Here is a 25,227-nt window from a genome sequence, read left to right as displayed (position 1 = left end):
CTGATCTGCTGATACGTCCCTCCCTTGCATCAGCCTCGGTTTGCGCATGAGAACGGGTTCGAACGTTCCTGGGCCACCCGGTTGGCGTGATATTCTCCGCCCACGCTGTCTGTCCCCCTGATGGGAAACCTTCGGATTAGCGATCATCAGGCCAGTTGGCTATGAGAATAGGGGCTTTGCTGTCTTGATGCCTAAAATGCAGGTCTCATAGCAAGATCCACAGCCGAGGAGGCACATGGCGATGTCGAAACCCATGGGAGCTGATTTTTCGGTTCTCGGATCGTGCTCCAAGACATAGAAGGATATTGAGCACTTGAAACGAAGGGGTGAAAAATGGAACTGTATATAGAGTTACTCCCAGCCCGATCCGAGAGCCTATGACCCATAGCGGTACAGATCATGGCCATCATGAAGGCCCTCCTTTGGCTCTCCCTTTCCCTCGCCGTCTGGGCGACTCCAGTTCAACGGGATGCAGCTCCTACTGTCACTATTGCGCATCCATCGGCCACCGTCATTGGAAAATCTGGCAATGTCGAGAGCTTCAACAATATTCCCTTTGCGCAGGCCCCCACAGGCTCGCTGCGTCTGAAGCCCCCACAACCCTTGGAAACTGCCCTCGGCACTGTTCAGGCCACAGGAGCCTCGCAATCGTGTCCGCAGATGTACTTCACCACGGATGAGAGCGAATTCCCGACATCGGTCATTGGCCTCCTCGCTGATCTCCCTTTGGTACAGTCGGCTACCAATGCTCTCGAGGATTGCCTGAACATTGACATTCGGCGTCCGGCCGGGACCACCGCGGACTCGAAGCTGCCTGTGCTGGTCTGGATCTTTGGCGGAGGATTTGAACTTGGTTCAAAGGCGATGTATGATGGTACAACGATGGTATCATCGTCGATAGACAAGAACATGCCTATCGTGTTTGTAGCAATGAATTATCGCGTGGGAGGCTTCGGGTTCTTGCCCGGAAAGGAGATCCTGGAGGACGGGTCCGCGAACCTAGGGCTCCTGGACCAACGCCTTGCCCTGCAGTGGGTTGCCGACAACATCGAGGCCTTTGGTGGAGACCCGGACAAGGTGACGATTTGGGGAGAATCAGCAGGAGCCATTTCCGTTTTTGATCAGATGATCTTGTACGACGGAAACATCACTTACAAGGATAAGCCCTTGTTCCGGGGGGCCATCATGGACTCCGGTAGTGTTGTTCCCGCAGACCCCGTCGATGGGGTCAAGGGACAGCAAGTATATGATGCGGTAGTGGAATCTGCAGGCTGTTCCTCTTCTAACGACACCCTAGCTTGTCTGCGTGAGCTAGACTACACCGACTTCCTCAATGCGGCAAACTCCGTGCCGGGCATTTTAAGCTACCATTCTGTGGCGTTATCATATGTGCCTCGACCGGACGGGACGGCGTTGTCGGCATCACCGGACGTTTTGGGCAAAGCAGGGAAATATGCTCGGGTCCCATTCATCGTGGGCGACCAAGAGGATGAGGGGACCTTATTCGCCTTGTTTCAGTCCAACATTACGACGATCGACGAGGTGGTCGACTACCTGGCCTCATACTTCTTCTATGACGCTAGCCGAGAGCAGCTTGAAGAATTAGTGGCCCTGTACCCAGACACCACCACGTACGGGTCTCCGTTCAGGACAGGCGCGGCCAACAACTGGTATCCGCAATTTAAACGATTGGCCGCCATTCTCGGCGACTTGGTCTTCACCATTACCCGGCGGGCATTCCTCTCGTATGCAGAGGAAATCTCCCCTGATCTTCCGAACTGGTCGTACCTGGCGACCTATGACTATGGCACCCCAGTTCTGGGGACCTTCCACGGAAGTGACCTGCTGCAGGTGTTCTATGGGATCAAGCCAAACTATGCAGCTAGTTCTAGCCACACGTACTATCTGAGCTTTGTGTATACGCTGGATCCGAACTCCAACCGGGGGGAGTATATTGAGTGGCCGCAGTGGAAGGAATCGCGGCAGTTGATGAATTTCGGAGCGAACGACGCCAGTCTCCTTACGGATGATTTCCGCAACGGGACATATGAGTTCATCCTGCAGAATACCGCGGCGTTCCACATCTGATGCCATTGGCGGAGGGGTCCGGACGGTCAGGAACTTAGCCTTATGAGATTAATGATGGACGTGTCTGGCCTCGGAAAAGGATATATGGGGATCATAATAGTACTAGCCATATTAATGAAGGGTATATACCACGCGTTGGACCTGCGTTATAGCTTCCCGTTAGTTATAGTACCATCGTTATACCAGCCAATCAAGGCACCACGCACGACCGGGGACGGCGAATCCCCGGGAATTGAAAGAAATTGCATCCCAGGCCAGTGAGGCCAGCGATTGGCCACATCTCCAAGGCACAGGGCCATTCTGCAGCGCTGGTGGATTCATCGCAATTTCCCCCGGCCCGGCCCGACACCGCTATAGGCTGGTTCTCCCACACCATCGGAGATTCGTCGCCTAATGTCTCGTCCGTTCACAAGCTGAAGAGCTTGAAGTGGCGAGATGCCTCTGCAGGAATTCAAGCTAGATGCTAAGCGATATTGCATGGCAATTTGTGTTGATGCATGTGCTTCTTCCTTCAGCTTCCCCTCGTGCAGATGAGGTTTGGCTATAAATTGAAGTGGTTGGTCGGGGTTCCGTGAGGGGCTGAAGTGCTTCCTCCCTTTTAGACGCAACTGAGAGCCTGAGCTTCATCCCCAGCATCATTACTCCTCAGCAATGTCGTTCCGATCTCTACTCGCCCTGAGCGGCCTCGTCTGCACAGGGTTGGCAAATGTGATTTCCAAGCGCGCGACCTTGGATTCATGGTTGAGCAACGAAGCGACCGTGGCTCGTACTGCCATCCTGAATAACATCGGGGCGGACGGTGCTTGGGTGTCGGGCGCGGACTCTGGCATTGTCGTTGCTAGTCCCAGCACGGATAACCCGGACTGTATGTTTCGAGCTCAGATTATGAGTGTGTCATTGATCGATTGATGCTGACTGGCGTGTCGTTTGTTGTAGACTTCTACACCTGGACTCGCGACTCTGGTCTCGTCCTCAAGACCCTCGTCGATCTCTTCCGAAATGGAGATACCAGTCTCCTCTCCACCATTGAGAACTACATCTCCGCCCAGGCAATTGTCCAGGGTATCAGTAACCCCTCTGGTGATCTGTCCAGCGGCGCTGGTCTCGGTGAACCCAAGTTCAATGTCGATGAGACTGCCTACACTGGTTCTTGGGGACGGCCGCAGCGAGATGGTCCGGCTCTGAGAGCAACTGCTATGATCGGCTTCGGGCAGTGGCTGCTTGTATGTTCTCCACCCCCTTGCGTCTGATCTGTGACATATGTAGCTGACTGGTTAGGACAATGGCTACACCAGCACCGCAACGGACATTGTTTGGCCCCTCGTTAGGAACGACCTGTCGTATGTGGCTCAATACTGGAACCAGACAGGATATGGTGTGTTTGTTTTATTCTAAATTTCCAAAGATGCGCCAGCAGAGCTAACCCGCGATCGCAGATCTCTGGGAAGAAGTCAATGGCTCGTCTTTCTTTACGATTGCTGTGCAACACCGCGCCCTTGTCGAAGGTAGTGCCTTCGCGACGGCCGTCGGCTCGTCCTGCTCCTGGTGTGATTCTCAGGCACCTGAAATTCTCTGCTACCTGCAATCCTTCTGGACCGGCAGCTTCATTCTGGCCAACTTCGATAGCAGCCGTTCCGGCAAGGACGCAAACACCCTCCTGGGAAGCATCCACACCTTTGATCCCGAGGCCGCATGCGACGACTCCACCTTCCAGCCCTGCTCCCCGCGCGCGCTCGCCAACCACAAGGAGGTTGTAGACTCTTTCCGCTCAATCTATACCCTCAACGATGGTCTCAGTGACAGTGAGGCTGTTGCGGTGGGTCGGTACCCTGAGGACACGTACTACAACGGCAACCCGTGGTTCCTGTGCACCTTGGCTGCCGCAGAGCAGTTGTACGATGCTCTATACCAGTGGGACAAGCAGGGGTCGTTGGAGGTCACAGATGTGTCGCTGGACTTCTTCAAGGCACTGTACAGCGATGCTGCTACTGGCACCTACTCTTCGTCCAGTTCGACTTATAGTAGCATTGTAGATGCCGTGAAGACTTTCGCCGATGGCTTCGTCTCTATTGTGGTAAGTCTACGCTAGACAAGCGCTCATGTTGACAGAGGGTGCGTACTAACAGAATTAGGAAACTCACGCCGCAAGCAACGGCTCCATGTCCGAGCAATACGACAAGTCTGATGGCGAGCAGCTTTCCGCTCGCGACCTGACCTGGTCGTATGCTGCTCTGCTGACCGCCAACAACCGTCGTAACTCCGTCGTGCCTGCTTCTTGGGGCGAGACCTCTGCCAGCAGCGTACCCGGCACCTGTGCGGCCACATCTGCCATTGGTACCTACAGCAGTGTGACTGTCACCTCGTGGCCGAGTATCGTAGCTACTGGCGGCACCACTACGACGGCTACCCCCACTGGATCCGGCAGCGTGACCTCGACCAGCAAGACCACCGCGACTGCTAGCAAGACCAGCACCAGTACGTCATCAACCTCCTGTACCACTCCCACCGCCGTGGCTGTGACTTTCGATCTGACAGCTACCACCACCTACGGCGAGAACATCTACCTGGTCGGATCGATCTCTCAGCTGGGTGACTGGGAAACCAGCGACGGCATAGCTCTGAGTGCTGATAAGTACACTTCCAGCGACCCGCTCTGGTATGTCACTGTGACTCTGCCGGCTGGTGAGTCGTTTGAGTACAAGTTTATCCGCATTGAGAGCGATGACTCCGTGGAGTGGGAGAGTGATCCCAACCGAGAATACACCGTTCCTCAGGCGTGCGGAACGTCGACCGCGACGGTGACTGACACCTGGCGGTAGACAATCAATCCATTTCGCTATAGTTAAAGGATGGGGATGAGGGCAATTGGTTATATGATCATGTATGTAGTGGGTGTGCATAATAGTAGTGAAATGGAAGCCAAGTCATGTGATTGTAATCGACCGACGGAATTGAGGATATCCGGAATTACAGACACCGTGAAAGCCATGGCCTTTCCTTCGTGTAGAGGACCAGACAGTCCCTGATTTACCCTTGCACAAAGCACTAGAAAATTTGCATTCCAGCCTTCTCTGCTTGCTCTGCTGATATCACTGTCATTCAATGCATAGCCATGAGCTCATCTTAGATCCAAGCACGTAATTCCATAGCCGAGGTCCACAGTGGAGCAGCAACATTCCCCATCATTGCTTTCCCCAGGGGCCTCCCAACGACTAAATCAAGAGTATATCTCTACCGTCCAATAGATCGTCTTCGCTTCAAAATCTTTGACAATTCCAAGAGGGTCCCCATCCATCAAACCCAGTTCAATAATAGCCGAGATGCATGGTGGAGTCAATTAGGCAGTATTGCTGGAATGTCGGGGCCAGTTGGCCCGGTGGTCATTGGCCGCCTGTGATGCCATCTGCCACTAAATCCGATCATTGATCCACCGCCCACGAGGCGCGTCTTTGCTTTTTGCGCGGCGTCCAGGTTCAGCTCTCTCTGCAGCTCCAGTCCAACGCTGACTGACTAGTTTACCTACTGGTCTGATCGGCTCCATCAGAGCTATGGCGTTATCCCGTGCCGTTGCTGCGCAATCGCTATCTTGATCGCAACCTTGAACTCACTCTTGTTTTAATAGTGATCTTGGTGACGAAGCGTCGGTGAGTGACAACCAACATCGTGCAAGGGAGATTGATACGGAATTGTCGCTCCCACCATGATGTTCTTGCCGGCTTTGTTGGCCCTATTCGTGGGATGCGATGCCCTCGCTGTGCAGCAGCAGGTATTGCTGGATGAGGAGCCATCGGTCTCTGCACGCAAACCCAACTTCCTCTTCATTCTCACGGATGATCAGGATCTCCGGATGAATTCTCCGGCGTATATGCCGTATACGCAGGCGAGAATCAAGGAAAAGGGTACCGAGTTCTTGAACCATTTCGTCACTACCGCGCTTTGCTGTCCGTCGCGCGTGAGTCTTTGGACGGGAAGACAGGCTCATAATACTAATGTGACGGATGTGAACCCGCCTTATGGTATGGACACTGCTTCGATCGGTCTTGATTCTTCAGCGTGGTTACAGTTGCTAATGCGGCATAGGCGGATACCCCAAATTCGTCGCTCAAGGCTTCAACGAAAACTTCCTCCCCGTTTGGCTGCAGTCCGCCGGTTACAATACCTACTACACGGGGAAGCTGTTCAACTCGCACAGTGTCGCTACCTATAACGCGCCCTTTGTGAACGGTTTCAATGGCTCCGACTTCCTCCTCGACCCCCACACATACTCCTACTGGAATGCGACATACCAGCGAAACCATGAGCATCCGCGGAGTTACGAGGGACAATATACTACGGATGTGATGAAGGAGAAGGCATCGGGATTGTTGGCAGATGCGCTGGACAGTGACGCGCCATTCTTCCTGACGGTCGCGCCGATCGCACCGCACACGAACATCGATGTGGAGGGGCTGAGCGGTGCGGGTGGACCGAAGATGACAGAGCCGCTGCCTGCACCGAGACATGCGCATTTGTTTGCTGATGCAAAGGTGCCGCGGACGCCTAATTTCAATCCGGACAAGGTGTGTGATATCCTGACACAGTGGTGGGGACGGACACTGACAAGAGTAGGATTCTGGTGCGGGGTGGATCCAAACCATGGAACTACAGAACCAGACCGTCATCGACTACGAAGACCATCTTTATCGCCAGCGTCTGCGCGCCTTGCAAGCCGTCGATGAGATGGTGGATGCGCTTATCACGCAGCTGGAAGAAAGTGGGCAGATCGACAATACCTACATCATTTACAGTGCTGATAACGGCTACCACATTGGCCATCACCGTCTACCCCCCGGCAAGACAACTGGCTATGAAGAGGACATTCGCGTACCATTTTACATTCGCGGACCTGGCATTCCTGAGGGAAAGAGTGTTGACCGTGTAACCACGCACATTGACATTGCACCTACACTATTCGAGCTGGCTGGGGTTCCCTTGCGAGAGGACTTTGACGGGACTCCGATGCCCGTGTCGACTAGCAAGAAGACCCAGTCAATTCTGCATGAGCATGTCACAGTCGAATTCTGGGGTCACGCGGTGCTTGAGGGCGAATACGGCTCCATCGGTGAGTAACCTCTCTCTTACTGCCCCGGAAACATCCATCACTGACGTAACCAGGACCCGGCGGCTTATCCATCATGGGAAACAACACCTACAAATCCGCGAGAATTTTCTCGGAAGAATATAACCTCTACTACTCCGTCTGGTGCGACGGTGACCACGAGCTGTACGATCTCTCAGTAAGTGCCAACCAATTCCCGCACCATCGTAAAAACAAGGAATCTAACAACACCAGACGGACCCCTACCAAATGAACAACATCTACACCCAACAAGACAACATCCACCTCCTAAACAGACCTCTATCCAGCGTGATTGATCGCATCGACGCTCTCCTTCTGGTTCTGAAATCCTGCAAGGGTAACACATGCATCCAGCCGTGGCGGGTTCTCCACCCGGACGGGTCCGTAGAGAGCCTCAAAGATGCACTGCAGGTGAAATACGATTCTTTTTACACCAACCAGCCCAAGGTGTCGTATTCAGTATGTGAACCTGGGTACATCATTGCGGCTGAAGGGCCCCAGGTCGGATTGCAGTATAGAGATGGGTTGAGTTGGGAGGCGTGGACTTGACGATTCTGTCAAGTATGAGTATGGGTACGAATAATGAGCGTTATTGCTATGTATTTTTATAGATAGTTTATATATATATCATGACTAAACTTGAGAGTCATAGAATCAATGAAATGACATGGCGAGTGTAGATCACGATAGTCATGGTAGCTGAAGTGGGCGGATAGCCAAGAATAACACTAGAATCAGATAACAGGAACATCACAACCGATCACACCATAGATAATATCCAAGGAAGTTTAAATAGCCGAGACAAAGAGAACAGAGACAAGACACATGGAACAAGAAAGGCACACCCGGTAGATAAACCCTGGGACGGGCCCGAGTCCTTATCCATAGATCAATTTCACGGGAACAAAACCAAAGTCAACAACAACCACCACCACCACCACAACCGCATCAATAGAACCGGTGAAAAATGACACCATCGAATCCTTCACCCTAAGTAAAGCCCTGTACGTAGCATATCGCTTAAGCACAAAAGTAGTAGAATAGATATGAGCCCGCACGCGCGGCCAACGATCCAAACTAGCCCTGACATCAAAGCCAGCGGCGATTGCGCCATCAAGCCCCCGTCTCACTTCATAGTGGAATTGCGGGTCACCTCACTGATTGACTGTCTGTCTAGACACACTCACCCACGCATGCTGTCTGTGCCCAGAACGTGGACTTTGGCTCTTCCGAGCTAGAGGATTAAATATAAGTAGATTGGATGTAGGCCCGTATTTTTTTTTATTTCGTGTGACTCGGAGATTTTATGCGTTGTGTTGTTGAGCGGAAAAAGGAATATACTTTTTTTTTTTGTTCTTTTCTTTTTCTCTCTATTGCTTGCCTTGGATATCCCTTGCATACGGTCGGTTGCTGATTGACTAAGGGTGCTGTCTTGCGTCACTGAACTGCTGCTCAACCTCTGTCTGGTATTCCTGTTGTCGTGATGGTGGGGAAACAGTTCGAGTTCGAGGACCAGAGGGATGGCATCGTGCCTCCCTTGGAGGAAAAGAAGGTCGTCGATGAGGTCTATACCGATAATGATGTTGCGTCGGAGGAGATTGTCAAGGACTGGGATGATAAGGAGGAGGGCAAGCTGCGGAGGAAGTGAGTCGTCACTCTTTTCATTCACTGCCATATAGGTATAAGCATATACTGACTGGTATATAGGATCGATATCATCCTCATCCCCATTCTCGCTCTCGCTTTCTTCGGCCTCCAGATTGATCGCGGCAATATCAGCGCCGCTCTTACCTCCACTATCACCGAAGACCTAGGTGTCACCACGAACCAAATCAATATCGGAACCCAGTTGCTTTCGGCTGGTATTGTCATCACCGAGATCCCGTCAAATATTATACTTCAGCGCATCGGTCCCCAGGTCTGGTTGTCGGCACAGCTGATCGCTTGGGGTCTGGTTGGCACATTCCAGGCTTTTGTACAGTCGTACCCGGCGTATCTGGCCACGAGGTTGTTGCTGGGACTGTTGGAGGGAGGGTTTATTCCTGGTTTGTTTGGTCGTGCTCCTCGGTCTATGGTGGTAGGGCTAACGATGGGTTTGGTACAGGTGCCTTGTACTATCTCTCGACATGGTATAAACGACCTGAGATGAGTTTCCGGACCACTCTGTTCTTCTATGGGCAGATGTTTGCCGGTGCAACCTCGAGTCTGATCTCCGCTGGCTTGTTGAAGCTGGATGGAAAGTGTGGGCTTGCGGGGTGGAGATGGATCTTCCTGGGTATGCTGTCCCTATGCTTCGGCATGTGTAAAGGAGGAGAGCTAATGAAGTGTAGTTGAGGGCCTGATTACCATCTTCGCTGCCATCCTGTTCATTCTGTTTATTCCCAAGAAGGCAGGTGATGGAAGCCCTCTCATCAGCATGGGTCGCTGGAGTTACTTCTCCCCCCGCGAGAAGCGCATCATCCTCGACCGTGTTTTGCTTGACGACCCTCTGAAGACACGAGAGCATATCAAGATCACTGGCCGCGATATCTGGAAGACTGTCACACAGACCACGACGCTTCAGCATATGTTGATCACATTGGTGGCCATGTCCGCCTTCCAGGGCTTGAACACTTACACTCCCAGCATGATTAAGTCCTTTGGATTCAGTGCCGTCAGAGCAAATGCTCTGGCATCAGTACCAGTTTATGCTAGCATTGTTTGGACAACAATTCTGGCTTATTCCTCGTATGTGACACGGTCCTGTGGTGGGGGAAGTTGGATGCTGACTGCCGCAGGGACAAAATCGGGCATCGCGGGCCCTTCGTCCTCCTCTGTATCACGTGGAACGTCATTTCGTATGCGTGTCTACGCACCAGTCCTACAGATGCATCAAGCTGGCACAGATATTCTGTTATTGCTTGTGCTAATGTAGCCTACTGTAGCATGCAGTATGTGCCCTTGGGTCTTCCCTGGTATCCCGGTTGATGCTGATATGCTGATGTGGATAGTGTTCTCAACGTTGGTTGGCTTTCCTTCTATTGCAAAACACCTCAAGAGCGGAGTATATCTATGGCGTACGTGCTACACTTACCTTCAGCAGTTATCTAAGAAAATTCTTGCTAATGTGGTGGCAACAATAGGTTGATCGTCATGTCCGCCAACCTTTCGGGTATCTCTGGGGCCCAGATCTTTCGATCCTCGGATGCTCCCCTTTACATCCACGGCCTCACGGCCATCTGTGCCTTGGCTGCCGCCTCATGGGTCCAGACCTTGGTCTTGAATCTACAGTATCTCTTCAGGAGGAAGAAGACTCAGGCTGGAACTGTCTAAGAGGCTCATCTGGGATGATGCAGGACCATGTATCCTTGGACTTAATGATGCTACGAGATAGAAACACTTAATGATAAGCTCATACCTTCACACTAGCTGTCACTCCCCCTCCCTCCGGTCAATTCCTTCGGGCTTTTCCTTTTGTCTGCGTGGCAAACTGGCCGTTGAACCCCCCCTCCCCCCTCCCCTTCCCCCCGTAGCTGAAGCCCACGTCATCACCTGGCCATCTCCGTCGAAAAAGACCTGATCTCGCTTCCAGTAGCCTGAGTCAGCGTCCGCCTGGGAAGGTATAAATACCCCCTTCTTCCTCCTGGAAGTTTTTCCCTCTTTCACTCACTCTCATGCATCCGCCCGCCTGGTCACCCCCCAGGAGGGGGGTTAGTCATCACTTATATATTTGACTTAACTAAGCCTCTCAATATTTGAAGAGAGCAGAGAAACCCTAAACATTGAGCACGACGGGGACATGCTCGATGGGCACCTGACTTGGAGAGACAACGAGTACCCAGATTGACGAAGCCATCGCTAACGGTTTACCGGCAGCCGCCCGTTGCATCGCCGATCTGTTCTTGCCGGAGACCTTAGTCCTCCTTTCTTATATAAATCTTTATTATTCATATTATTATATCGCATGTTCCTTTATACGTCACATGTGCATCTCTGTGCTTGTGGTGCCTGGTAACAATGGCGGTGGTGGTGGTGGTGAAAGTTTCCACATGAAGTCAATATTGCTCTCGCTACTACCGCAGCACTTCTTAGCTTTGCTGCCTACCACCAAGTCTTTGCACCTCGCCCATGCATGATGGATCTTGTTATATGACTCCTCTTCTTCCTCTGTTCTACTCTGTCTTGTGGGCGTGGTAGCGGATTACTTGTCACTGATGTCATTCTTGGTTCTTCGACTCCTGCATCGTCGGTGAACGGTTCCTTGACCACAGACAACCTGTGTTTGATCTGTGCGAACAATCGAACCAGTGTGTCCAACTGGTGGATGTTCTAAGCACTCGGCTGATCAACCCAAAGGATCCTATCAATACTTATCGTCAACCGGTCTCCGCCCCCCACATCATACTGCAGTCGTTATGGAGGAGATGAAAGGATATCATGCTTGTGTACCCCTTGCATATATAATCCTGTTGCATTTTATATTGTGTCATTCTACGTCAGCAATCATGTTGCGGACTGTTTTATCCGATACATGTCCTACATCTATTGCTACTACTTGTCTCGCTCTACTGTTGCCGCCCACACCCATGCCAGCCTCGTTGTTCATCTCCTTTATATCCTTTCCTTGTATCATCTGATCGGTCGATAAGACCCTCCGAAATCTGGTGCGGTCGTCTTCCTACCGTGGCACTTTCTCTCTCCATTTATGCTCCCTCACTGTGCCCCGGGCTCGAAGCAATTCATTGCTGGCATCGGCTTTGACCATCTCTCACTTTGTTGGTTGCTCTGCTTCGACTTCCGATATCATCTTGAATCGCTGGTCACAAGTTACCCCACACAACAGAACGGACAGAGTGCCCGAGGTTTGCTGGCAGGACAGGGTAACACTACCCTTGCTTTTCTGCGAGCGGGTCATGAACCGGAGCATTGGCGAGCTCCAAGTAGCCCTGCGTGGGGTTAGCGACATGCTTGACCTCGCCTCCCATAGTGAGCACATCCTTCACCAGAGTCAGGTTGGGCTTCGCATAGCTCAGCAACCATAGCTGAAGATTCCCACATACCAGCTTGGTCTTGGTGGGTGTAGTCGATCAGACCACCCGACTATCGCTAAAGCTCTCGAAACCCCAATCGTTCTTTCATCAACCAATGAACAATAACATTGGGGTCCTATATATCGACGTCTGCAACAGAATCGTCCTGTTGCTCTTATCAGACCCAAAGTTCAACAGTGTTTTCATGCAACCATGAACACCATTCTTTGGCTCTATATACCGCAGTCCACACTGGTCCGCCTGGTGCTGTTCAACATCATCATAATACCCCGCTATCTGGCAACAGGATGACTCACGTTTCCAGACCGTCTGGGGTTTTGGGCAAGGAACAAGGGGCGCAGCGGCTCCTTCAGCGCAATCTACAAATATCACATTCTTCGTATCTTCGTTGACAGTATCCGGAGCTTTTCAAATTCAACAATTGCTTTCCAAGCCTCTCCAAGGTTTTCGGCACCAAAAGTCATACAAAAATTTTACAAACAACAAAGTTACTCTGTGCAGCCATTCGGCACGAACATCTGCCCGCCCGCCACTCCTCGTCTTCCGGTTGCTGGCAGGTACCTTGATATTATCTCGATTTTACGAAGGCAGAGTGGCGCGAAGTCAATTTTCTACGCGATGAATTCTATACAGCAATGGCCAAAGGCGATTGGAGATCTCAGGTATCGCCCCACTGCGGTAGGCCGATTGTCATAGCATTTCAGACACTCGGGTCCTAGTTAGGAAACGTCTCGCAGCACTTCATTCCTATGCAGGAGTCTAGTCAAGGTTGGAATGGTCAATGGTCAGATGATGAAAAACCAAATGGGAAGAGGACAGCTTCTGAGAACTCCTCTGAATCTGCAACGACGTGACCCCCGATATATACGACTTGACTTGCATGGGCACTGTCGGGTCTTAAGCTAGTCGAAGAAGCCCATCGGAAGTGTTCCTGGAGCTTCCCATTACTTCCAATGGTACGTCATACCATCTGACCTGATCAGAGCGCGTCATATCAGTATTAAATGCTGACCACTCTAAGCAATGCCACCAGACAAGAAGACGATCGTGACAAAGAGGCCACTTAGCCATGCAAGTGCGTGTACCATCGAGCGAAATTAGCGCCACTTGGGATGACTACGGCGGGTTGAACTCGTCACTACACCCTACGTCTTGACAAATGAACATCCACGGAATGCACTAAGCCGTGGGAGGGTACGCCGTTAAGAAACATGAGCAACACTTGTGATGAAACTCAGTTCATCGTTGGTATATTTTGCGGTAAAGTACGATATTGAGAACACATACCCGGATATTCGCTTCCCTACGCCAGAAAAGCTGTACCAAGGTAGTAGCAGATCTGTTACTCATGATAGACAGTTCGAAAAGGTTACTGTGTCATTCAAAGAATCAGCTACTACTTCTGCTGTGACTTGCGACCCACTATATAATGCGTCTTACTGTACGCAAAACTCGAAACAAAAACATCAATCAAAGCTCCTATACTACCGGAGTTATTGCCACCCCGACACCAACGCAGCGAGCAGGTATATATGATAGCCATACATCACGGAAGTCGGCCTTGAACTTAGCAAAACCGTTGCAACCTGCCTTGTCTGAGCGCCCTGAAGGATGTCATCCGCTGCGACGTCAGCTTCTACCTATTTTGGTACTAATGGAGTGTTACTACCTACAAGGGGCTGGCCCCGCTACGTGGGCTCTAACTCGTCTTCGCCGGTCTAAACCTCCGATACAAGCTCCGAAAGTAGATTCGAAGCTTTCCTAAGAGAAGTGACGAGGCAGTATGATGAAGCCGAACAATTTGGTCCTCCGCCAGACCTCGTGGGCTAATTCAGCGTCCGATCCTTCAAGCCTGTAGCGGCGAGTACAGCTCTACGGCTATAAACCAATCGTATATACGTCTCTGTCATCGGCAGTGGGCCGGTTCTCGCTTCATGTCTCACTACGACAGCAGCGAGTGTCGATAACGTCATCCGCCGATAAGCGAACTGTTGACACCTATCATTTTTATATTCATGTTTGAAGGATGGTGAATACCAATTCATAAAAAACCAGATACTATAGTGGCCACATGACTACTGTTGGTCTGTCTACCACAGCGACCACGTCGCTTTGCTGGCACCATGGTACTCATGATAAGTCGGTCCTGCAATCGAATCGTCTAACGGAGATAATTTCATAATCTGCGGCGAGCTTCCGGGCCGAACGAGCAGTATCGTATCTCAACGATGGCCCTCGCATCCCTCAGCAAGCCTGGCATGTACGGCGTCTATCGGATTCGCACATGTAACTGGGAGCAGCTGCAGAAGCCACTTCGATGTTTCGGCTGACTTCTCATCTCACCTCGTGCTGCTCTTGGGACTGCAAGACACAGTGGTGGCAACGAGAAAGTATATAGTTCGTCCTGACGAATGAACAACAGCAGGATGGGGAAGAAAGGGATCAGGTACAGTCCGATGAGGACATTGATGTCTTCTATTGTTAGCGGCCTCAAGGTGTTCCCCATGCTTATGGGCCGGTAGTATTCCTCCGGAACAGTTGAGTTTCCTACCTCAAAGAAACGCAAGCAGTCTCAAACTGGTGCTACACCCATTTCTGTCACACAAAATTCCAAGTTGCAGGCAGGAAAACCAGCCGATGCACGGACGACCGGTGCAGCCTTGGGTAGGGCCTTCAAGTCTAGTGTCTTCGAAGGTCAGCATTGTTGCCAAGGGTTTGCGGCATAAAACGCCCTGAACAAACACATCGCAGAGACACTAGGTTGAGGAACCTATTCTACCCCGCTGGAGATAGCTTCCACAATTGCTTTGTGAAGGACGAAGATATGGAAGGGGAAAGTTATATTAGAAGCTTGAATGATTGCGAGTCAGAATACCTGTGGCGAACTGGGGAAGCAGGTGAGCTATCTATGGCGCTCTGGTAGTGGGGCAGCTGGCCCAGTTCTATGCTTGTGCGGGCGAGGGTCCAGGCAACTATCAAGAAGTCATGCGCTGGATGCATCACCAAGCGCAGCCCCAGGCGCAACGCCAAGAGCAGGCTGTTTCTAGCAGGCCAAGGAGAGCGCAAGCACATCCTTACAGTCCGCCTCCTTCCTACGTTCAGCCGATCACGTCCATTTCCCCTACACTGAATATGTCAGCAGATATGTCATCGCCTGCGATCATGTCAGCTTCAACTTATGTTGGTAGTGGAATGCCACCGCCTGCAATGCGCAGGCCCCTTAATGTGGACTCCAACTGGTCTACGCCAGTAAATGCCCTTCCAGGGTCTTTGTGTTAGCAAGAGGGATTCAGCTTATGGTCGACTGGGCCAGCAAGGGAGCTACCTATGGCGCACTCGTGGTGGGCCATTGGCTCTGTTTTGTGATTGTGTTTATGATGGCTCAGCAGAAGTCCGATTACTGCATCTTCGAAGAGGACGTTGCACGCCTATTTACTACTTCTCTCTTTCTTGTATTTCCCTGGATTTCCGATCCGATATATCCCTTCTCCAATTTTGTCGCGATTCCTTCTGATTTAAATTATGCAAGATAGTATATAAGAACATAAGCTAAGGATAAGACAATACATAACCAGACAATCAAGCCAATCATCATCCAGTTCAAGTAAGCTAGATTGCGACAGTATGGTCGACTCTATGAAGATCAAATCAATCATCTTCTTAGTGTCCCCAATAAATTGAAGACACATTCTGCCTTGGAAATATAGCAAATCAGAAGAATCATTACCTCAATTTGAAACCCTGTAGACAGCATTGCACCCACATTTATTCAGAGACCTCGTCAACAGGAACATTCCTCGCCGCTACTCGCGTCCTCGTCGCCCCTAGAATCTAGGTAAACGCCTATTTCAGCGACATCCACACCATCCTCTGCAACCGATGACACGGATTCCTCGTAGATGTGATATGTATCCTAGCAGTGGTGGTAGCTTCGAATTCCGACCCCCGACCATTCATTCACGTTACCGTAAGCTTCCATAAGGAGCGGGAACTCCGCAGAGTGCTACGTTCTTACGGAGGGGGGAGGGGGATATTATATTTGTGAAGTTTTCGTGGCATTGGTAGATTAATATAGTCGGAAACTGAGAACTTTCTCTCGGTCGCTGTCGAAGACCCTGAGCTTTGGAGCGCTGTATGGAATTGGATCTCTGTTAAAGTGTTCGTTCCGTAGATGGCGATGGGGGAGGAGTGTTGCCGGCAGCCAAGTCCTGTCCTTCGATAACGCCTAGCCGGGAGAAGCTACTCCGCCCCAGTCAACTACGCCAGTGCTAGGGATAGCATTCGCCCCTGCTAATATTGCGATCATGGTGTATATAGTACAGGAAGAGCATTGAACAAGTCTGAAATATTTTCAAAGAATTACTAAGAAGCTGAAGTCGATACACTTGGCTCGGGCATACTGAATCCATGTAGTACCCGGCTCCAATTCCAATGACCAGAAGGTCTTGAGGAACGAAAGAACGCGGCTCCGATCAAGATTACCACTCAATCGAATCACATTCATCATGGCCTCCTCGACAATGTTCTGCATCTGTGGGTTGCCCCTAGACTCTGTCCCTGTGATGAAGAGTGGCCAGACAAGGTCCTGAGCAACCGCGGCGCTGCACGAGAGGGGCAGTGCGTGTTCGAGAAGCACACCAAGCGAAGCTTGTATGTACTCATCCGGGGATACGCTGTCGGAAAAGACACGGTGGGTATAGATAAGCGTGGCATGATAGAACATGTGTACTAGGCATTCGAAATCATGCCGTGCCTGGACAGTTTTGAACTTGATTGTGTGGTTCATCTGCATCATCCGAGCTTTGGCAAATTCTATGTCCAGTAGTGTGGATTCGATCGGGACGGGTTGCGAGATGGACTGCATAGTATGAGTCTGTCGCTCGGCACGCGTCACGCTATGCATGATTCGGATGAAATCACTGAATACTGTGACATTGTCATGCGTCGGGAAGTCGTCTTGGAGCTGATCGACCGGATCGAATGTTGTTAATCCGATGTAAACTGACGTGTAGTAGTATTCGTAGAATAGGAATACATCAGCGATATTTGTATACAGTGCACTGCTGGCGGATTGCATGTTCCACTGGACAATTTCGCGGGCGCATTGTATGTGTATTCGCCATTGAGCAGCCGGTGCTGTTAGTAGTTCAACATTGTATAAAATGAGAGCGGAAGCTAGGATATGTCTCGCTTGGTCTCTGGTTTGAACCGCGGTTGGATCCTGCAGTAAGTCTCGCATATCCCTCGACAACCAAGACAAGGCCACATTCTGGTGGTGACGGGAAATGGCTTCGAGTCTCTGCGCCCAATGATGGTCTGTTGGGTACTTGGCCGCAAGGTCCTTTGAAGCGAGAGCAAGCACCGAATATCGTACAGTTGATGAGTCGTGCGATAGAGGTAATACTAAGCTTCTCCAGGGATTGTGAAGGTCATCCACCCACGCAAGCCTTGTAGCGACGCCTCGATCGAAGTGATCGAGCAACTGAGTAGTGAGGCTGTCGAAGGGTGAACCGGGCCAACGGGCCGGTAGTTGGAGGTCTGCATGGGGCACTGCGATGCCTGCTCGGCGATAAAACGCCTTCTGTGATATCTGGGAGTCCTTTCGGACTGGTATTGCCTGTCCCGTCAATTTACCCCTGCTTGCCACTCCTTGACCCCATCTTAGGTTGATCCCATAACCGGGACAGCGAAGATTTCGTGAAAAGCACTTTCGACAATGGGGCAGCGTTCTATCACAGGAGATACGACGGGTTCTGCAGACCCGGCAGTCTGAGTGGTCAACGGAGTTAACTCGAGTTCCTAGCTCGGGGGTTGACTGGGTTGAATTACCTTTAGCTGAGACTTCCTCGGAAGTTCGATCGGCGGTCATGTGTATTGGGAAGCGCAATAGAGTAACTTCAGTAGATCGCCCAGCCAGGTGTTATAGTGTATTCTCTAATGGAAACCATGCTGCGAATCTAGCGACAATGCTCACAGCATGTGAATTAGGGTGAGCAGAGCAGAAGGGTAACCATCGGGCAGGTATTCATCAGCCGATGCTCTGGTGATCAGATGGATGTATAGCAGAGTTTGAACTTCCGCGAAGCGAAAGGCACGCACTGTTGCCACATTGCTTTGTCACCACTGTTTGGTGTGACGATGTTTGGATCGAACCCCAGAGCGCCAGTCTAAACCCGTAAAGGAAGCCAAGATGTGAGATTAGACTTTTAGTGGGGTCAGCTACCCGTAGCAAGAGGAACAAGCAAAACCCCAGGATAACAGCGCAATCCAAGTTGTGGGTTCTTCCCACACTCCATATAGTGGACACCTTGTTGATCCTTCTCCTTTGGCTTGTCCATCTCAAAATTCTCTGCAGAGATGCAATGGTGGAGTACGACGAGGAAGACAAGAGTCAGGGACCTCTTCCGTGTGGGTCAGCAACTCCCGAGCGTGTGTCTACGGAGCTTCCGAGTCTAGCGTCTATGAGAACACTGTATGATACATAGAAACTGCTAATCTACCGACAGCACTAGGCCTAAACAACATGAAACTCCTTGAGATTCATCGTCTCATCCTCCGCCCTCTTCAAGTACTCCTTCTGCAGTAACCCCTTCAAAAACGGCGTATAATCAAACACCAAGTCCCTTAGCTTTGCTAACGGCCAAGGTAAGCTATGGAACATATTACTCGTAAACCGAGCGAACTCCATATGATGATTCACATCGACGCGCTGCTCCTCGAACAGCTCAAATCCGGCATTGACAGCTTTCAAATCCGTCAAATCAACTCCATCCAGCGCCTTCGCAAGGAAATACCCATCCTCGATGGCCATACCCATTCCGTACGCCGCATACGGCGAAACAGGGTGCACCGCATCCCCAATACCCACAATCCTCCCAGAAGACCACTTCTTCATCGACGGCCGATTGTAGATATCCCATCGATACACCTGCGTATCGAAATCAGTAGCCTCCACCAGCTGCGGCATGGGATCCGACCAGCCCTGCAGGATTTTCTCTACATGAGCCCTGGGATCGTCGGGGAGCTGCTTTCCTTCCCAGGCCGGCTCGACAACCCACCACTCGAACCCTGGCTTTCCATCATGCAGCATAGGGAAGAAGCTAGCCTGGTATTGCCAGTCATGCGAGATGACACCAGTGTTGGCAGGTATCCCAGGGATGTGATCACACCATGCGAGCCATAGCCGGATGCCCGTGTGGAATAACTGGGGATCACCGAATGCCTGACGCGAAACGGCAGATCGAATGCCATCCCCTGCGATCAGTATATCGGCCGTTACTGGTGCGGTGTTGCTATCCTTGAACTTGACTTGCACCCCACCCTCAACTTCCTCGTATCCCGTCACTTCGTGATTACAGAAAACGACGCCCTCCGGGACGAGGTCGAGCATTTTCTGAAAAGCGGATGATCGCAAGACGCCATACTGCCAGCCCTTGATTCCCATCCGTCTTTCGACTTCGGCATTAAATGGCAGCAAGGCCCGTTCCTTGCCCCACTTGTTCTTGAAGTAGGTCGACGTATAAGATCCGAAGTTCTCGAGGCTGATTCCATAGGAACGCAAGATTGCAAGCACGGGAATAGAGAGGAGGACTGCGCCTCCGAGAGCGCGACATTCAGTCTGGCGCTCGAATACTCGCACGTCATAGCCACGTTTGATGAAAGCCAGCGCTGTGGATATGGCGCCCGGACCACCGCCTGCGATGGCTACCCGTTTGCCGGGGCGCCAGGTAGACATCTCGAGGTACCGAAAGAAATGAGGAGGTGAAAATGAAGGGATAAAGCTAGGAGAGCAGTACGAAAGACTTGAGGCGTATGTTATATGAAGAGAATGTACCTGGCGATTCAATATATAGGACAAAACTATGGGGGAAACATAGTTAATTGTATAGGATTGCTTACTCAGCGGAAGCCGGAATATTCACGGGATTTGGCTTCATTTCGACACGGCACCAGGGCACCTCGCAAAACCCGAAGCAATCAGGTTCGCTCCGCTTGTAGCAAGTGTGTTGCAGATAGAGTCTCGTCTTTACTTCCTGGAGTAATGATCTGAGGTCGTAAGAGGACTGCTCGGTATATCTTTTGTAGGATTGATTGATCATCTCGGGATATCAATTGCACGGGGGATTTCCGAGGTGAGCAGGTTAGTAGTTATTCAGGGATCGGTTAATATGATAGTTGGCCTTAGTGGAGATATATTTTTCAAGGTTATGATCTGCTGTTGCTTAAGCTTAGTAGGGTTAGGAGCACTCGATGTTCTATTAGATGATTGATTGGTTCTAAGTTCAACGTCTTGCTTGTATAGTGGCGAAAACCGGCCTGGTTGCTGGGGGTATATCGATGCGTATGACACTACTCGATATTAATAACAACAATTCCACTCGGTATCTGTACCTAGCTATTAGGCTGTACTTGATGTTGAAACATTAACTCCACCCAGGGTCAGCTGACCCTTCGCCTCTTCTTCCTGCGTGGTCTCCGACCACCAGCCATGCCCTTGAGACGAGATAGATCAAATGCATACATTCATCCCTACGTTTTGACATTGAATATTGACACACTGATTGTCTTCATCGAGTACAGTTGGACTTGTTGACCGGGCGCCTTCAGAGAAATCAGCACTTCAATCTCAGTGGAAAATCAAGACGATAAAGCGCACTAGACAGCGAAAGGATTGATAGTGAGAAAGCGTCTATGAACTGCGTACCATCTACTGGTACAATTATAAGTACGGTATGTCGTCTATTGAAGGGCAGGGACACATCCCCTCATGATACAGAACATATTACGTGGTGTTTGTGGGCTGCACACTTTGCGTTTGTTTGTATTCCGTATCAGGAAGAAGGGCCCAAGGGGTTATGCATCATCATCTAAGTGTACTACGGCTCGATGAGAAGAAACCTTCCAGAAACAGAGATTACCATCGGCAATCCCAAAGAATGATTGCTCGACAAAACCAACAACAAAGAACTCGGGAGCATCCACCCGTCTTTCTTGTCAGCCTCGCAAATGGCCGCAACAAAGAAATATCTCGATTGTTCAAAAAATAGTCTTCCTGCACATACAGTTTCAGACTTCTTCTTCCTCATCCATACAAAGACACTATAAAAGGATACTTAAGCAAAGGAAATTCCCTATTCCTCATTCCCAATCCACGTCACCTGTTTGCTATTGATACAATATGACATCTCAAAATGTTGCTTCTCGATGCCTAGCTACGCTAGTGTCAGAGTACGACCTTTGGCACCTTCAAGAGCCATGCAAGCAGTGGATAGATTTCTGCCACGTGAACGGGATCCCATGGTGCGGCATCACTTCTCCAGACGACAAATTTCCCGGTCACGAGGATTTTGAAGCTCAGATCACTGAATCCTGGGCATTAGGCGCTCGTAACGAGAAGCGTATGAAAGGTCTAGTATATTCACCTCTGTCTTCACTTATTCCTCATTAGTAATTGCTATGATTTAGCGCTAACACCATCTCGATATATAGCCTACGAATCCAAAGTCATGATCTGTAACTCCACCATCCCCAGAGCAAAAGAACCCAACAACCCCATCCCCATACGCATCTACTACCCCATAGCCTACTATAGCCAGCGAGGCTCCGCTGAGCCGCTCCCCCTATACATCCACTTCCGAGGGGGCGGATTCCTCTGCGGAAATCTGGACACTGAGGACGCCATCTGTTCCGCAATGGTCACTGACCTGACCCCTACTTGTCCTATCATCGTCATTAGCATCGAATACCGAAGTACGGTTGATGCACCCTTTCCAGCCATGTATCACGACGCATGGGAGGTATACGAGTACATGCAGAAACGGATAGAAAAGTTCCACGGGGATCGTAACCGCGTCATTCTCGGCGGGGATGACTCCGGCGCTGCGTTAGCACTGTGGGTTGCTCTGTTCGCAAAGAAAACCGAAGTAGTGCCCAGGCAACAAAAGCTTAAGATTGTGGGGTTGATGTTATCTACACCGTGGTTTCCGCATATGGATGAAGAGAAGAGCGCGCAGACTGAGTTGTCGAGGTATCAGTGTTGGAATGCGCCGTTTCTGCCAATGGCCATTCATCAGATGTATAGGGATATGTTGGAAATGGAGGCGTCGAATTTGTCGCATTTTACTGTTGGGGAATGTTCGGACTTCTCGGGGTTGCCGAGGACATTTGTACTAGTTGCGGGGCAGAGCTTGTTGAGGGATCAGGCCTTAAGGTTTACGCGTTGCCTGGAACATGCTGGGTAGGCCTTTATTATTCTTCTTTTCCTTGTCATCTATATACGTGGTGCTGACAGCGTACTAGTGTTCCACTTTCTATCGAGGTATTTGCCGGAATGCCGCATGATTTTCGACGCATCTATGTCTTGCCAGACGCTGATGTCGCAAATGCTATGGTTGAGGATAATGTTAGGTGGATTCTAAATATGCCTCATCGTTTGTATACGGATTAATAAGTCATAATTTGTGACTTAATGCGCTCATTCTTTCAATTGATATGTAGGCTGAGTGAGATTGCCTTTGCGTTGTCTCTTTGTGAAACATGCGTTGCAGCAATTGTATGATACGGCTAGCTTCCATCAACTAGAAAACGCCGTCTCGCTTATATGCGCAAACTCCTTCTGCTCCTTATCGTACCAAACTCCATGTTTTCTCCATTCCTCATTGTCCGAGTACCTGTCGAGGTACCAGGTGATATTGCCCCCGGAAAATTCCGCATCAACGAACCCACATCCTAAGTACCCGAACCTATTCCCACTCCAGTATTCAATCTCGTAGTCGCTCAGCGTAGGTGTATTTAGTGCCTCGAAAAATGCCAATCGAGAGCCAGGCCAGATGGTAATTGGACCATCAACCCTCCCCTGCTTGAACCAGCTAGAGCAAGGATCAGACCAACACGTCCGCGGGAAGTATGTCCGAGCGTGCTCTACAAAGTCACGGACTGCAGATTCCTTCGGGCTCAGCCGCCGGATATGCTCTCTCCGCATGCGCTTGACAATCTGGATGAAGTGGTTCGTCACGTGGGATATGATAGGGAGAATGGACCCATGTGCCGCAGGCGTAAAGGGGCCTCCGTACATGAAGTAGTTCGGGAAGCCGTCGACACCAACGGTCAGATAACTTGTCGGAGCATCTTTCCATTTATCAGCTAGGCTAACGCCCTGCAGCCCGATGATTGGGTATCGTGGTCGGAACGACGTGTCGAATCCTGTGGCGCAGATGATGACGTCTACTTCGTGTTCAGTTCCTGTCGCGGAGTCGATGAACCCCTTGGGTGTGATGGATTGAATCCGTTCCGTGAAGACGGTTGTCTTGTCGGAGGCAAGAGCTTCTAGATAGCCTGTGCCTGGTGTTGGGCGTCGACAGCCTACGTTGAAGGTCTTGGGGATTATGGCGTCCTTGACGTAAGGCTTCGATGCGAGCTTGTCGGACATGCTCTTGTATGAGGACTGTTGTAGTGTTAATAAATGGACTGGATGCTTCTGTAAGGGTACCTACAGCATTCGCTTCGTCAGATTCAGCGGTATTGCGGAGCGTGAGCTTGGCGCGTTGATTGAGCTCATGCTCTACTGACTTGTGGTATCGATGGTACATTTCGGGGTCGTTGTTGAAGTCGGTCTTCTGTTCTGGGGTATCTGGATTGCATCAGAGTTTATCTTATGTGGCAGAGAAAGCAGCATACAGTCAAAGTTCCGACCGTCCTTCCCGGCGTAGCGTTGCGCAAAGGCAGCCGTGATCCAGATTGGGGTTCGCACCCAGGTGTATAGGCGTGAGACATCGTCGAGAATAGAGGGAATGACTTGAACGCCAGAACTGCCTGAACCTATTACTGCTACACGCTTGTCTTTCAGATCGAGCCCCTCGGGATAGGCTGCTGTGTGGCACAGGGTTCCTTCAAATGAGTGTAGTCCCGGCGTGTCGGGCCATTTCCATGAGCTGCTCCGAGGTTAGGAGGATACATGTGTGGGAGGGTAGTAAGACGCACTTGAGGAATCCAGCTCCGTTTATCAAGACATCACATTCATCCTCCAACTCCATCGCATCTTGTTGCAGCTTGACCACCCATTTACTCATGTCCTCATTCCAAATCGCCGATATCACACGGGTATTGAGCTTGATATACTTCATCATGTCTTCCTCGACGACGATTTGCTTCAGATACTCCCAAATCTCCTTTGCACTCGAATAGAAGCTCGACCAGTTTGGGTTGGGACGCCACGGGAATGAATAGGCAATGCTAGGCACATCGCACGCACATCCCGGATACCGATTCTCATACCAAGTACCCCCGATATCTGCATTCTTCTCGTAGCACACGATCTCCACACCCAGTCCAGCTAGTGCCGATGGGGCATAATGGAGAAAGTCGATCCCTGATGCTCCCGCCCCAATCATGATTATCTTGAGCGGTTTTCCCAGTGGAGGCTCGTTGATGAGATGACCATAAACCGTATAGCCCCGGTCGGATGCTCTGTTGAGCTCCGCATGTTGGACGGGTCGAGTTACTGAGGAAGGATGAGGCCCTGGAGTATTACTTCCAAGACGAGTGTCCCCGGGTAGACCATATTTTTCGAAGACTGGGTTGGACTGCACGGTCGGATCAATGGAACCCATGATGAAGGGCGAATCGATCAACTTATGCTTGAATTAATTGAGTTACAGGTGGAGATAGTAGCCAAACTTAAGCTGGAGGACGTTATGCGGGCGCACCGACGATCCAATATATAACCTGCCATCTGGCATTCAGCTATCACCATCCCTGTCACTCAGCTAGGCCTATCATGTGAAAAAATTGGCCGAGCCCTGGACGGTCGCGATAGGGCGCATTAGACTGTTCCTTACTGTGTACTTGGTGTTTATCAGTGGACTGGAACCAAGCGTGGGGTTTGGTGCTGCGAATCAGTGGGAGGGGCGAGTGAGGGGGTGGATGGCACAATTTTGGACCAAGTGGGTGGATGGATACGCGTTGAGCCAATACGGGTTACGCACTGGGTAT

At 50.7% G+C, this 25,227-nt stretch overlaps 8 protein-coding genes across 8 annotated transcripts; 5 read left to right on the top strand and 3 right to left on the bottom strand.

The window, feature by feature from the left end:
- Positions 1-399: 399 nt before the first annotated feature.
- BDQ94DRAFT_182625 (alpha/beta-hydrolase) lies at positions 400-2,220 on the top strand (the record flags this gene model as incomplete). Its single annotated transcript, XM_026774206.1, has 1 exon — positions 400-2,220. The coding sequence occupies one exon, from the start codon at positions 400-402 to the stop codon at positions 2,086-2,088; it is 1,689 nt and encodes a 562-aa protein (XP_026622141.1). The 3' UTR covers positions 2,089-2,220.
- A 277-nt stretch (positions 2,221-2,497) lies between these two features.
- On the top strand, positions 2,498-5,075 carry BDQ94DRAFT_151045 (putative glucan 1,4-alpha-glucosidase). The gene is made up of 5 exons (XM_026767688.1): positions 2,498-2,953; positions 3,025-3,311; positions 3,367-3,463; positions 3,525-4,162; positions 4,221-5,075. Exons 1-5 carry the CDS (start codon positions 2,740-2,742, stop codon positions 4,905-4,907), a joined length of 1,923 nt encoding a protein of 640 aa, XP_026622140.1. The 5' UTR covers positions 2,498-2,739; the 3' UTR covers positions 4,908-5,075.
- A 512-nt stretch (positions 5,076-5,587) lies between these two features.
- Positions 5,588-7,928, top strand: BDQ94DRAFT_87379 (sulfatase family protein). Its single transcript, XM_026776738.1, has 5 exons — positions 5,588-6,104; positions 6,169-6,647; positions 6,697-7,189; positions 7,243-7,364; positions 7,421-7,928. The coding sequence occupies exons 1-5, from the start codon at positions 5,789-5,791 to the stop codon at positions 7,754-7,756; spliced, it is 1,746 nt and encodes a 581-aa protein (XP_026622139.1). The 5' UTR covers positions 5,588-5,788; the 3' UTR covers positions 7,757-7,928.
- Positions 7,929-8,690: 762 nt separating this feature from the next.
- Positions 8,691-10,610, top strand: BDQ94DRAFT_182623 (MFS general substrate transporter; the record flags this gene model as incomplete). The annotated part of the gene is made up of 7 exons (XM_026774205.1): positions 8,691-8,851; positions 8,915-9,252; positions 9,312-9,482; positions 9,538-9,934; positions 9,985-10,137; positions 10,198-10,263; positions 10,330-10,610. 7 exons carry the CDS (start codon positions 8,691-8,693, stop codon positions 10,517-10,519), a joined length of 1,476 nt encoding a protein of 491 aa, XP_026622138.1. The 3' UTR covers positions 10,520-10,610.
- Positions 10,611-16,575: 5,965 nt separating this feature from the next.
- BDQ94DRAFT_182621 (Zn(II)2Cys6 transcription factor) lies at positions 16,576-18,106 on the bottom strand (the record flags this gene model as incomplete). Its single annotated transcript, XM_026774204.1, has 2 exons — positions 16,576-18,006; positions 18,067-18,106. The coding sequence occupies 2 exons, from the start codon at positions 18,104-18,106 to the stop codon at positions 16,589-16,591; spliced, it is 1,458 nt and encodes a 485-aa protein (XP_026622137.1). The 3' UTR covers positions 16,576-16,588.
- Positions 18,107-18,751: 645 nt separating this feature from the next.
- On the bottom strand, positions 18,752-19,995 carry BDQ94DRAFT_182618 (FAD-dependent oxidoreductase; the record flags this gene model as incomplete). Its single annotated transcript, XM_026774203.1, has 1 exon — positions 18,752-19,995. Exon 1 carries the CDS (start codon positions 19,970-19,972, stop codon positions 18,752-18,754), a length of 1,221 nt encoding a protein of 406 aa, XP_026622136.1. The 5' UTR covers positions 19,973-19,995.
- Positions 19,996-21,415: 1,420 nt separating this feature from the next.
- Positions 21,416-22,684, top strand: BDQ94DRAFT_162303 (alpha/beta-hydrolase; the record flags this gene model as incomplete). Its single annotated transcript, XM_026769520.1, has 3 exons — positions 21,416-21,635; positions 21,727-22,474; positions 22,537-22,684. The coding sequence occupies 3 exons, from the start codon at positions 21,416-21,418 to the stop codon at positions 22,682-22,684; spliced, it is 1,116 nt and encodes a 371-aa protein (XP_026622135.1).
- Positions 22,685-22,709: 25 nt separating this feature from the next.
- On the bottom strand, positions 22,710-24,904 carry BDQ94DRAFT_182616 (flavin-containing monooxygenase). The gene is made up of 4 exons (XM_026774202.1): positions 24,217-24,904; positions 23,914-24,167; positions 23,730-23,866; positions 22,710-23,680 (listed from the first exon to the last, which is right to left on the bottom strand). Exons 1-4 carry the CDS (start codon positions 24,843-24,845, stop codon positions 22,811-22,813), a joined length of 1,890 nt encoding a protein of 629 aa, XP_026622134.1. The 5' UTR covers positions 24,846-24,904; the 3' UTR covers positions 22,710-22,810.
- Positions 24,905-25,227: the final 323 nt, after the last annotated feature.

The sequence above is a fragment of the Aspergillus welwitschiae genome (genome assembly GCF_003344945.1).
Source record: "Aspergillus welwitschiae strain CBS 139.54b unplaced genomic scaffold BDQ94scaffold_39, whole genome shotgun sequence".
NCBI classification, from domain to species: Eukaryota; Fungi; Ascomycota; class Eurotiomycetes; order Eurotiales; family Aspergillaceae; genus Aspergillus; species Aspergillus welwitschiae.
Note: the sequence above shows the minus strand (reverse complement) of the source record. Positions and strands in the feature narration are given on the sequence as shown.